We start from the raw sequence: 12,595 nt of genomic DNA on the forward strand, positions 1-12,595 counted from the left end.
CTTAATCAACACATCATGGGCTTCAAAAGGGTGTCTCAGATTGTCTCTATGGTATTCCATTCTCTTGTAAATCTCTAATTAGTGTAAACATCCTAACCACATAAAAGAAGATAATGTTTAATTAGTTGTAAAATTTGTTCTATACATTCTATCTGAAATCTGAGACACCCTTTTGTAGATAATGGCCATAGGAACAACATATAATAAAATCAACCCTCTAGGGATACCTAAACAGAAGCTAATTTCATTTGAAAGTGGAAATTTGGTGAAAATTATTTTAGACACAGTTAGCATTATAATTGGTTACACAATTGTAGCATAACACTCCCAAGTTTTAAAATGCTGTAACTTTCTTAATAATGCTTTAAAATTTATAAAAGTGGTAGTTTTGGATAGCTAACAGATTATTCTTTCAAATTAATGCAATGTTAGTATTATGCTACAATTGTGTAACCAATTATAATGCTAACATTGCATTAATTTGAAAGAATAATCTGTTAGCTATCCAAAACTACCACTTTTATAAATTTTAAAGCATTATTAAGAAAGTTACAGCATTTTAAAACTTGGGAGTTGGAGTTATAAAATCTTTGTATTGTGCTACCATAATAGAAAACAATACTTATTAAGAAACCATCTGAACATATCTGTTTTACTCCAACATTCTTACTGGAGATCCAGATTTACAGCTACTTACAGAGTGCTCATGACATCCAATTAAATGCAACACAGGTATCACAGTTTTTAAACTAAGGCAAAGAAATACTATAAATCTGAACTCACTTATTTATTTGTACTAAAATCCACAGTAAAGCATTTGAATTTTACATTGTTCACAAATTTTTTTAATACCCAATTCATTTCTTCTCATTATAAGCCAACTTTCACATTTTCTTTAAAAAAAAAAAATGTCCTTTACACATTTTAAATTCCATTCCTTTTTTTTTACCCAATTCTTCATTAAACACCGGTTTAAAAAATGTCCAGTTAAATTTCATTTTATACTTTTTGTTCAGTTATGGACACTAAAAAATTAACAAATATATGTACAAAATACTCCTTCACAAACTCCACTGCGACAACATGATTTAATTAAGCTGCCTTTAAGTAGGTCTGGAAAGGACACACACAGCACCTCCCTTTGTAAATTCAATCTTAACATGTATATTTAGGTCATAAAAGTTCTGATCTAAGGAATAAATGTGTTACAAAGTATGTTATGTGTGCCCTTTCCAATGCAAATCATGTACAATAACTCAATGGAAGGCAATTAATTATAAAATGAATGACAATAAAAATGAGCTTGTATGAATATCAAGTTATTGTACATAAATGCAACACTTCTCCTCTGAAAGGAGACATCTCCTCATAACCACCTCAACTTAAACAGGAAGACGATGCATAGTTTTCCATAGGCAGATCCATATATTAACTTGTAAAGTGCACTTTATTTCTTAACAAAATATCATGGATCAAGTTTCCTTCCCACCTTTACAACTGAACTGTAATGTTTAAGACAATACAAAAATAAAATATAGGCAAAACTACATTGTATTTAACACAATGATATTCATTAAAAAATCTTTTTTTGATACTTTATCATCCAAACGAATATTGCTTCAAGAAAAAACAAAAGCAATTAACAAAATGTATTAATTTTTAGATGATACTAAAAATGCAAAATGCTGAACACAATAACAAAGAGTGATTAAATAACAAAAACATGCTTTTCTGTACTTGGTACAGGCAAGCCCAAACATTTTGCACTTCAGCATCAAAGTTCCATAACTAGTTTCTTTGAAATGTAGATATCTACAGTTCACTTTAATACGCCTGTCACTAATGTTAAAAAAAAACCTTTTTAAATGCTGATAATTATAGAACTCTCTAATACTACAAACTTGTCCCTTCTGCTCTTAAGGGGCCCTAAGCTGCCACATATATAAATAAACCCTGGAACCTCTTTTTACTTCCACCTGAAATAATTATGGACGGCTTCCACATTGTTCCTTCACTTGGAACACCTCTAAACACTTTGACAACTTTTTAAAAATCTTAATGACACCATAACAATTTAACACTGGCTTCTATTATACAACTAAAATAAAAATCTGGTGCCATTGTTAAAATTCCAACCAATTTCCACATGTTGAAATACACAATTTTTGTACAACAAAATCTTTAACCTCGTGTGATTTTTTGCTCATTTTCAATATGTAATTAATGTAATCACATATCATATGACATGTCCTGACCTCCCTTCTTCCACTACAACTTTAATGTATATATAAAAAAAAAACACATTGTACAAATTTTGTACATGTACAGTGTATGCAAATTTAAAGTCCTGCATATCATCTGTGTATTGACAGAAATCAACATCTACACTTATTATAACATAGAATATCCAGCAAAATCAATGGGAACAGCAATGCAAGATGATTAATATGGAATGATGTTTCCTTCTCGGAACCTTCTCTCTACACAACTTTGGAGTTACACAATATAAAATAATTATTTACAATATGAAAACTACACAACACGTCAGCTGATTCGTCAAGGAAAAAAAAAAAAAGAATATCGCTATATTGAACACATTGTTCATGTGATCCCACTAGCACATATTAAACTTTAACAAGCTTTACAAGATTTGTTCCCAAAAAACTGTCGATTCCACTCAACTCTGAATTAGTTTTGAACTTAATATTCGGTTACATCTAGCTTAATCAGTCTGGCTTAATGTTGAATAGTGATCATATTTATTATAATGCAAATACTCAATCCTTGAGAAAAAACAACAAAATCAAATCTACTTGAAGATTGTTAAAATAAAATTAAGAGACCCATCCACAATACACCTGGGTCTATGCCACTACCAAATATTACATTTACAAAATTGATCCCCAAGTCTGTTTTCATTTACTGAACTTGGGGTCTGTAGGAGGAATTGTCACATGACACAACACCTCCACATCAGTGTTGTAATTCCTATTGATCACATTCACGAGCAAAGTGGCCGTACTCGTTACATCTGTAGCACTTGACATCAGCATTTCTGTCACCACCACCGCCTCCACCGGAGCAATTTCTGGCAAAGTGACCCATTTCTCCACACCTGAAACACAAATTGGTTATTAAACATCGAAATTATAAACGGGTATGTATCATATGGCCTTGATTTAAGTGACAATTGCTTGTACAGTGCAAATTGTGCTTTTTGAAAGAAAAATAATCCAAACTTATGTTAATTTTTTTAGCAAAAGGATTTATAGACTTGTCAATATATCCTTCATTTTGCAATAGCAAGATGAAATCCTGCTTCAATATGTTCAAAAAAAAAAATTCTGGATATAATCAATCCTGTAAAAAGCAGGTTTTTGACAAAAATTTTACTAGTATTTGCATTGCTTTCATGATTATCCATATGATACTTACTTGTAGCATTCTACATTGTCATTGCCACCATCTCTACCGCCGCCACCATCTCGACCGCCGCCGCCACCTCCACGTCTACCACCACCACCACCACTACTACTACTATCACAATCTCTTGACAAGTGACCACTTTTGCCACAGTTGTAGCATTTACGGTCATCACTTCCTCGGTCTCCCCCACGGCTTTGACGTTCCTCTGGACAGTCTCTAGCCATGTGACCTGATTTTCCACAGTTGTAGCAGCCATCGCCGCCGCCACCACCACCGCCTCCTCTCATTGATTCTGGGCAGTCTCTCTTCATGTGACCGGATTTGCCACAGTTATAACAGGATCCTGGAAATAAATGAATTTGAGTACATTTTAAACCCTTCAGATTTAAATCTAGAATGGTGCTTCATTTGCAGGGTTCAACACTAACTCAGTCCTGTCGCCCGAGGTTAGTTAAAAACCTGAAGGACTTGTAGGTCTATGTAACCTCAGTAGTTCTTTGGACTAATAAAATTTTATCTTTTAATCAACTGTCCCCGTCCCTACACAGTCTTCACAATGAACTGTTAAATCTACAGGCCCAGAGCTCAATTTTTTTTTTAGTTAGATTCTGTTGGCCTGTATATATGATTTTTACAGGCCCGAGAGCAATTTTACAAGCCTGGGCTGCCACTCAGCGTGAAGACTGCCTACATAACAACCAACATCATCGTGATAGAGATTTGTATTTTACATTGGAAATACTGTTTCTGCAACCCTGAATCTATTCTTGCAGGAGCACTTCATCTTTAAACACCAAATTTTGGGTGTTAAAGATGAACTACTCTTGTCCAGAACAGCAAAGGAGTAGGTCCGGTAAGGACCGATTTTGGCCTCAAATAGAAGACTCATCTGACAAAAGATTTTGACCTCTTTTCAAACACTTAAGTGTCTATTTCATTTGAATCAATTAGTTTAAGTGAAAGATTTCAACTGATTTAGTCATTAAAAACGATCCGATTCAAGCTTAAATATGGAAAATCAACCAAATATGCCGAAAAATGTCACTTTTCGGATGGGTTTTGTCAAAAATGAAAGTGGCCGCATCCATGTTCATCCTCAACCTTTATATATGTTATGTATTATCATAAAATACAACTTCCATTTCAATATTAAGGATGAACACGAATGCGGACACTTTCGTTTTACACGAAAACCGTCTAAAATTTAACTAAAATGCTAGAATTGTGAAGAATTCAATAATTTAGCATGACTTTAAGGTGCCAGTACCCGATATATGTTCATTGTATTGTCAAAAATAGCCCATAAATATGTAGCAGAAGCACTCTTCTGTTCAGTAAATAACTAAAATTTTGCATTTTATCAATTTTGTAAAACTGCTATATTTTGAGGCCAAAAAGGGCTCTTACCGGACCTACTCCTTTCCAGAAGCTTTTTGTGTAGTTGTAGGAATATTACTTCTTAAATTTCATACGTGGCCAGAATGTGTAAAGCGTATTATATAAAACCAGTTGGAGTGATGAATCCTGTACTACTTCATACACCTTATAGCATGCAGAAATAAAGCACAATGAAGTAGAATTCTCGATATGCTAAAACTAACTAGTTAAAAACTACAATTTTAAAATAACTGTTAGAATCAACACTTGAAAAACCAATTGCTAAAGCGTTTTATGTACAAGTAAATAGGGATATTTCATCAATGTCAGACAAATTAAACAAGAACTGCGACTACAGCACTGGGAAATATTTATAAAGACCAGCCAGTCAATAATTTTTATGTTAAAACAATGATCTTTTTTACACTGCAACAATATTGAAGCACTTTGAATTAGTAAAATTGATTCAATCTTCCAAGGTCTGGGTTTCCAAGTGTTGATTTTTCTTTCTAGCAAACATCCCTTTAAGACAGATTGCTATAATTTCCTGTTTAATATAACATTTATCAAAGGATTCTACTTCATGGTACCTATGAAAGATGAGCCTAGACACCACTTCCATTTCATGTTTAAATGGACTGACTATTTAAGAGTTAATTTTGTTTCGTAAACATAACCATTTAATCATGAAATTGAAGATGAACCCTTCAATGTTTATTAGTAAAGATATTGAATGATAAGAAAAAAAATTCATAGATGATACGACAAAAAAGAGCATTGCTGATCATATTTTTCAAATATAAATGTTCAGTGATCAGGAGTACAATTTACACCTGGGCTAGGGTTTCTGCTAAAAAAATCAACAAGAGATACCTGCAATAGATTAACCCTTCTACAATTAAAACGATTATATACAAACTTCAAAATCGAATAAAATAATATAAAATGACAACTAGTACAGCACAATTTTGATGCAAAATGAACATAAATATTTGATGAAAAAAATGTTAGTGAATTCAAGATGGAATATGAATTGAGACATGGATACAATTTTTTGAGCTACACAGAACACCCACCTTCCTCTAGCTCCTCTGTGCATTCCTTGGCAAGGTGCCCTACTTTATTGCATTTGTAACATCGATCACCTTCCATCTTGCATTCTCGAGCAAAATGCCCATAACGTTTGCACTTGTAGCATTGTGTCCCTAATAAACAATAAAAAATTTACCAAAAAAAATCTAATTTAATCTTAAATTCCCTTCACCAAATAAATAAAAATCTCTATAAAAAAAAACTTATTTATTGAAAAAGGGGGGGGATACCTGTTTCAAAAGTTTTATAATGCAAACTGTTTGACCGATTTGCATTCACTTTCTGTTGATTGGTCTTGTGCACATTTTATGTACTGTACTTGGACATTTTATATAATATTTATCCTGAAACTGTCCGACAAAAAGCTTACTTCATTGGATGGGAGAAAACAAAACTGCATGCATTACACAACTGAATAAACCATTGCCAATATCGAAGAAGTTCAGAAATCTATTCTCTTACACTTTCCTATCTTAATTCACACTAATTACTTTCCTCTTTAATAACTGAAATGCCAAATACATGTATTTCTTATTATTTTTTTTTTGGAAAATCTAAGCATGCATACACTGAAACTTTCAGATCTATAAAACCAGACAAGGCTCCAGTCTCTTATAACCTACCTCCACCGCCACCTCCTCCTCCAGCACGACCGCCTCCTCTTTCGGACCGGTAGCCACCACCACCACCACCTCGTCCTGACCTGCTGCCACCACCACCATCACCATCTGGACATTCCCTGGCAAAATGGCCTGGCTTACTACATTTATAACACTTGTCACTCATTCTAACCAACCTGCAATGTAATTTACAATTATTACAGGTTCATTCATTTCATTTATAGGTTTATAATGTAAATTAAAGAAATTAAGAATTCAGACATTCAAGTCCAAAGTTCAGGATATGTGGATTGTCAGGAATAAATTTGTATGGCTGTATTCACCCAAGAAATTAATCTAGCGAATACAATAAGATTTACTTTTAAGCATGGCTCAACTGTAGTGTTTGGTTTTTTTTTTCATATCACAAAACTAAACTGGATTTTGATACAAGATTTTTTCAATGTTCCTGAAAAAGTAGAAAAATTGAAGATTTTTTCACCATGTCCAGACATGTTTTCCCCATTTGACTGGTTTTACACAAGTGATATTTGGAGCTCTTAGAAGCTTGTTATTTGGATTGAGCCAAGGCTCTTGTGTTGAAGACTACTTTAGACTTAAAATTACTTTTGCAAATTGCGACTTGGAGGGAGACTTGTCTCATATCACATTTTCTAGCACGCATATGCTATTGACAATATCAAAAGCTACCAAGGATTTAAGTGTTATATTATAACTGGATGACTGTTCAATTATATACATAACAAGTATGTGTCCATAGACTGCTGCGTATTGTATACAGATACCCAACTCGCATGATGGTCCTTCGGTTTATAATTTTTATTTTTGCCGCACAACATATTGAGCATCAATGCAGTCTAAAATATATCATGAAGTGATATTTTCGGAGATGTTCATTCTTCGCCTCGTCAACAAAATAACAATTCAAAAATTGTCCAGTACACTATTCTAACAAATTTATTTTTATTAATCCCTTTTAGTGTCACACAGCACCACGCACATGGTTCGCACGTGGTTTGATTGTTCGAGGCTTCTCGGGATTTATCAATCTGAAATGTTCCGAGTGAACTAGAGACAAAAATGCTGTTTCAAACACTTGATGAAATTAGATACTAAAAAGTAAAATATAATGTGTGTTTTATGTCGTTCTACTTGAATCGTGAACATTTCAATGACTTTTTTTATAAAAATACGGCATGGCCAGTCTTGAGATAATACAACACATGCTGCCCATTTATGTTTCCAAATTTATCATAAATTCTGCAATATTCTACCCTAATTTGTGGAATATTATTTTGAAAAAAGATATCAAGAGCAAATATAAAGTATTCAATGTATAAATTACTCACAAAAAAACCTATTCCTCCAACCTACACCGACTTCCTTCTCTCCTCACGTCGCTCAACGTCTTGAACAAGTCGCAAAATAATATTTATGCACACGGTACTATAAAACATTATGTCGGTGGGGTCGTAATTAGTAAAACACGAACTATTCCTCCGTTTGTCATAAATTTATCCTGTGCATGGAAAACCTCTTTCAGTATTATTGTGGGGAATCATTATGAGTAGTTTCCTCAATCCTCAATCTTAGATAGATCAAGTTTCAAAACGGTCATATCAGTCTAATAATTTGGGTATTGAAAAATGACTCTCGGAAGTTTATAGTCCTACAGTAGCAGTCTGTTAAGATCATGCCAGTTTAAGTTTTAATAATTGTTTATATAATTATATTTCAAAAAACCAGGTGACGAATTCAAAATGTGTACCCATACTAAAGCATGCCGCCGATGAGGGAGCGACGTAAAAATATTGGCGTTTTTAATGGCGGTGGCAGTTTTGCCGGAACCCGGCACGTGCAAAATAGAATTTTTAAAGTAGCCTATGCTGCATTTTGACGGCTCTGGTTAAAATATCAAATTTCAAGCCGGAAAAATGGTTGTTTCATATGCGGACATCCAGAGGTGGCTGGGCGCCCCCCCTCCCCCTTTTTCGTGGGAAAAATTTGGTTGATAATATAGGGAATCACCGAAGCATGACCGGAGCTTTATGATATATATATCTTTATTTGCAAAACATACAAAAACCAATTTTGGTTGTGGCAAATACATTGACAAACAAACATAATGAAACCATATAATGAAAACTCGACAATCATTATAAGAAATATGACTGATAAAAACAGTTACTGTTCTCCTTTCCTCAGTTCTAATGACTCTTTAATAAAAGAAACAATTCGCTTTTACATCATTTGGTGTTGATGGATTAAGTATTATCACGAGTTTATCAGTAAAATTAAGTGCATTAAAATTTACATATTTTTGTATATAATATTTTAGAAAGATTTCTCTTTTATTTTTATTTATTTTACAGTTGAAGAAAAAATGAAATTCATCGTCTAAGATATTACATATTTTACATTTTCTTTCATTTCGTGGTATTTTGGTATATTGTCCAGTTTCTATGAAGAGACAAATTGAATGATCGCTTATTCTGAATTTGGTTAACATTTTTCTTGTCTCTTTACTTGGGTGTGATAGGTATAGTATTGCATTTGGTTATTCATATTAGATTTAAGAAATTTATATAGATATATTTTATTATTTTCATTTAAGTTATTTATTTTATCATCAATAAGAGTTTGATAATAGTTGATATAACTTTTTTTTAATTGGGGTTTTAACATTTTAGTCTGTTTTAAAGTTTTAGTTTCCTCAATAAGTTTAATGTCAATATTTATATCTTGTGACACATTTTTTGCAAAAGTATACCAAGAGTATGTTCCCTTGGTATCTAAACTTTTAGTTAATTTAAAGGCTTCATTAAGAAGTGGGTTTAGATTTTCATTATTTAATCTAGATAGGTACATCATAGTTTGGGTTTTTATGAAAGTTTCTAATGGCAAAAGTCCTAGTTCATTTCTAACAGCTAGATAATGAAAAGTTATGGATCCGCCACTGCTTTCGGTAGAAATTAAATAGATATTTTACCGGCACCAGCAATAACGGTACATTTGTTATTTTGCAAGTTCTTTGTAAAGAGTGAAATTCTGTAAAATATTTACTTTTTTAAAGTAAGTATATATAAAAAAAGTGCACGGCTGTAAACATAAATTGAAAAATCAAATAATTACTCATTTATCACCGTGACCAGTATAGTTAAATAAAAAAAAAGTTCTTCTTCTTCCCGTTACGAGTCGAACTAGTAGTAAAGTGTAAGTTGACTGGGGTGCATCTCAAACAGACAGGAGGCCACTCCTCTGGCCAAAAGTAAAAGTTCAGGAAATAAACCGTTGGCTGGACGGTATTTACAATAAAATATGATCTTAATTACATCTATGTACACTGGTTATCCTGCTGTCTATTTCAGGTGTGGTTGGGTGCAGGGGATGGTATTCACTCTGGCCCTGAAGTCCTCTAGAGATCCAGATTCCACTACAGATTCGTGGAGTTCATTCCATTCTCTAGTTGTTCTTGAGAAAAATGAGTGTTTGTACTAGACATCCCTCTTCACTCTGGTTTGTCTAAGTTTGTGGTTGCCCCTGGTCCTACTGTCCCATGTTGTGTAGTATTTGCATGGCTGGAATGGCAATCATCTGGTGTTAAGTCTTGTAACACAGCACAAGACTCTGGTTCTGTAGCTTATAGTTTCACATTCAGGAGAGTTGTTCTGGTAGCAACTATAGACAAAGCTCGTCTTTGCACCTGCTCTATGTCGCGTATGGTGGTGATTTGGTGAGGATCCCATACTGGGTAAGACATATTCCAGGGTTGGTTTTATGAGCGAAGAGTACTGAGGCTGTGGCTTTTGTTGCTGGAGTACACCTACAAAGATTTCTCCGTAAGAAGCCTATTGTCTTTGAGGCTTTCCCTATGGTCTGGTTGATTCCAGGTGAGGTCTTTGTTGATAGTGAGCCCCAGGTATATGCTCAATATTTTTTACCTTGTTATAAATTCTTATTTACACTTTAACTCATAACTGTTTTTAAAACGATTATAGCAAGGATTTGTATAGTTATAACTATACAAATCCTTGATTATAGGTATCTCAAATATTTATAGCTGTTTCCTATCTAATTAATATGTTTTATCGGTAGAGTGGGGAGCTCATATTCGCCGTGGACACAGTTTCGCCGTTTTATGATTTTGAGGTGTAAAAACTTCAAAGGATGGTTGAAATGGAAGAAATATGCCGTTGAATTATATTTTTATAACAAATATGATTATTTTTGAAAATGAGACTGAATTTCGGCACTTACGGCAAAGGACCGAAAAATGGACAACGATTTTCAGCCAATTTCCTGAATGACAAAAACGATTTCAAAGAAGCATTCCTTAGTAATTCTTTGACTGATTGCCCTAAATTTCAGTTTTTTACACCTTTCAAATGTCGGCTATTCGTCTCTAATGAAATTTATTTGATAATATTGTTTAAAGCTGGAGTTATTTGGTTTTAAATAGATATGTCAAAACGGCGAATATGTGTCCCCCGTTGACAAAAAATTAGGAAATTTCAAACACCCTTTAATCCAACTTTTCAGATGATTTTACTCAAAACAAACACGTTTTCAAGCTAAGAATATTTTGCATTTGAAGTTATGTTCATATAGAAATATTAGTATACTTCAAAAACATAAAGACCTGAACATAAACTGAAGATATGGCGAAAATGAGCACCCCACTCTATCAGTAATTATTTGATATTTTTTAGTTGACAGTACACATTTTCAAATTACATCTCAAAAACAAATATTATTTAAATTTCACTCTTGACAAAGAACCAGCAAAACAACAAATTCTGACTACATTGCTGGTGCCGCTAAAATCATTTCTATAGAAATAACAGTAGGCTATTTTGCCGGCTTGAATAAACATATTGTTACAGAGCCAGCGAAAAAGCCACTGCCTGTTTTGTACAGTCTGCTTTTATAGCTTACTGTCACAGTGGATTATTACATACAGAAAAGAAACTTGTGATTTTTGCATGCTTCATACGACAATGCTCCTATCGGATGACAGATAACAAAATCAGAACTTATTTGAGGAAGTGGCTGCATAAATTGATTTACTTTACCGTTCAAATTGTTTGTGTATCAAGGAATTTAGAATTAAAAAAATCCGTCAAGACAATATTAAACAGGACATATATGTTTTAAACTTGCAAATAGAGCCAATATACAAATATTTCCGTCCATAAGAGCGTATTTATATGGCACTGGCTATACGGTCACATGGAAATGTAACAATAATATAAAAAATCTTGTTACATTGGAGATTAATTGCCAGAATGCAGGGTTTGGTGGGAACCGGTTTATCACGAATGTAACAGTAATATTGGTGTCTATGGTTTCACTGCACTGTAATGTACGCTATAACTAGATCAATATGTATTTAAATGTTGAAACTTGAAAACTTATTTAATATTTACAATATTAAAAAAGAAGATGTGGTATGATTGCCAATACGACAACTATCCACAAAAGACTAAAATGACAAAAACATTAACATTTATAGGTCACCGTACGGCCTGTATACAATTTATTTTTCATTTACATTGAAAGTTTCTACAAGTGTTGTTTTGGAGCATGTTTTAGTCAAACGCAAATGCGGTAATATGCGCGTTTGTATTGCAGACTTAATTACTACGTTTTTTGATTGAGTTAAGTCATTCTAATTGATATTTTATATTGTGTCTTTCTAAGTTGTGATGCTATACTATTGTTTCAGAAAAGGGAATTGTGTGCACCTGTCCTAAGTCAGGAATCTGATGTTCAGTGGTTGTGTGTCGTCTGTGTATGTGGTTCATAAGTGTTTCTCGTTTTTCGTTTTTATATAGATTAGACCGCTGGTTTCCCCGTTTGAATGGTTTTACACTAGTATTTTCTTGGGCCCTAGCTTGCTATTTTTTTTATTTATGTTTATTATTTTTTCAAATGCTTAATAGACTTGTTATGCTTCTTCATCAGATGACTGTGATGTATTGGACGAATCCAGTATTTTCGTGTTTTACTGTTCTGCCCGGCGATTGTATTGTTTATGATTTTTAAGATATATATATATGTCTGATTCCCAAACTAGCTAG

The 12,595-nt window shown here is 33.3% G+C and overlaps 1 protein-coding gene across 2 annotated transcripts; it reads right to left on the reverse strand.

The window, feature by feature from the left end:
- Nucleotides 1-772: 772 nt before the first annotated feature.
- Nucleotides 773-8,005, reverse strand: LOC134723868 (CCHC-type zinc finger nucleic acid binding protein-like). Of its 2 annotated transcripts, XM_063587412.1 has the most exons (5): nucleotides 7,865-8,005; nucleotides 6,519-6,691; nucleotides 5,880-6,008; nucleotides 3,436-3,769; nucleotides 773-3,115 (listed from the first exon to the last, which is right to left on the reverse strand). In XM_063587412.1, the coding sequence occupies exons 2-5, from the start codon at nucleotides 6,679-6,681 to the stop codon at nucleotides 2,989-2,991; spliced, it is 753 nt and encodes a 250-aa protein (XP_063443482.1). In that variant the 5' UTR covers nucleotides 6,682-6,691; nucleotides 7,865-8,005; the 3' UTR covers nucleotides 773-2,988. The 2 variants fall into 2 exon arrangements, with proteins under 2 accessions (XP_063443482.1, XP_063443487.1); XM_063587417.1 differs by lacking the exon at nucleotides 5,880-6,008.
- Nucleotides 8,006-12,595: the final 4,590 nt, after the last annotated feature.

The sequence above is a fragment of the Mytilus trossulus genome, chromosome 1 (assembly GCF_036588685.1).
Source record: "Mytilus trossulus isolate FHL-02 chromosome 1, PNRI_Mtr1.1.1.hap1, whole genome shotgun sequence".
In the NCBI taxonomy this organism is placed as follows: Eukaryota; Metazoa; Mollusca; class Bivalvia; order Mytilida; family Mytilidae; genus Mytilus; species Mytilus trossulus.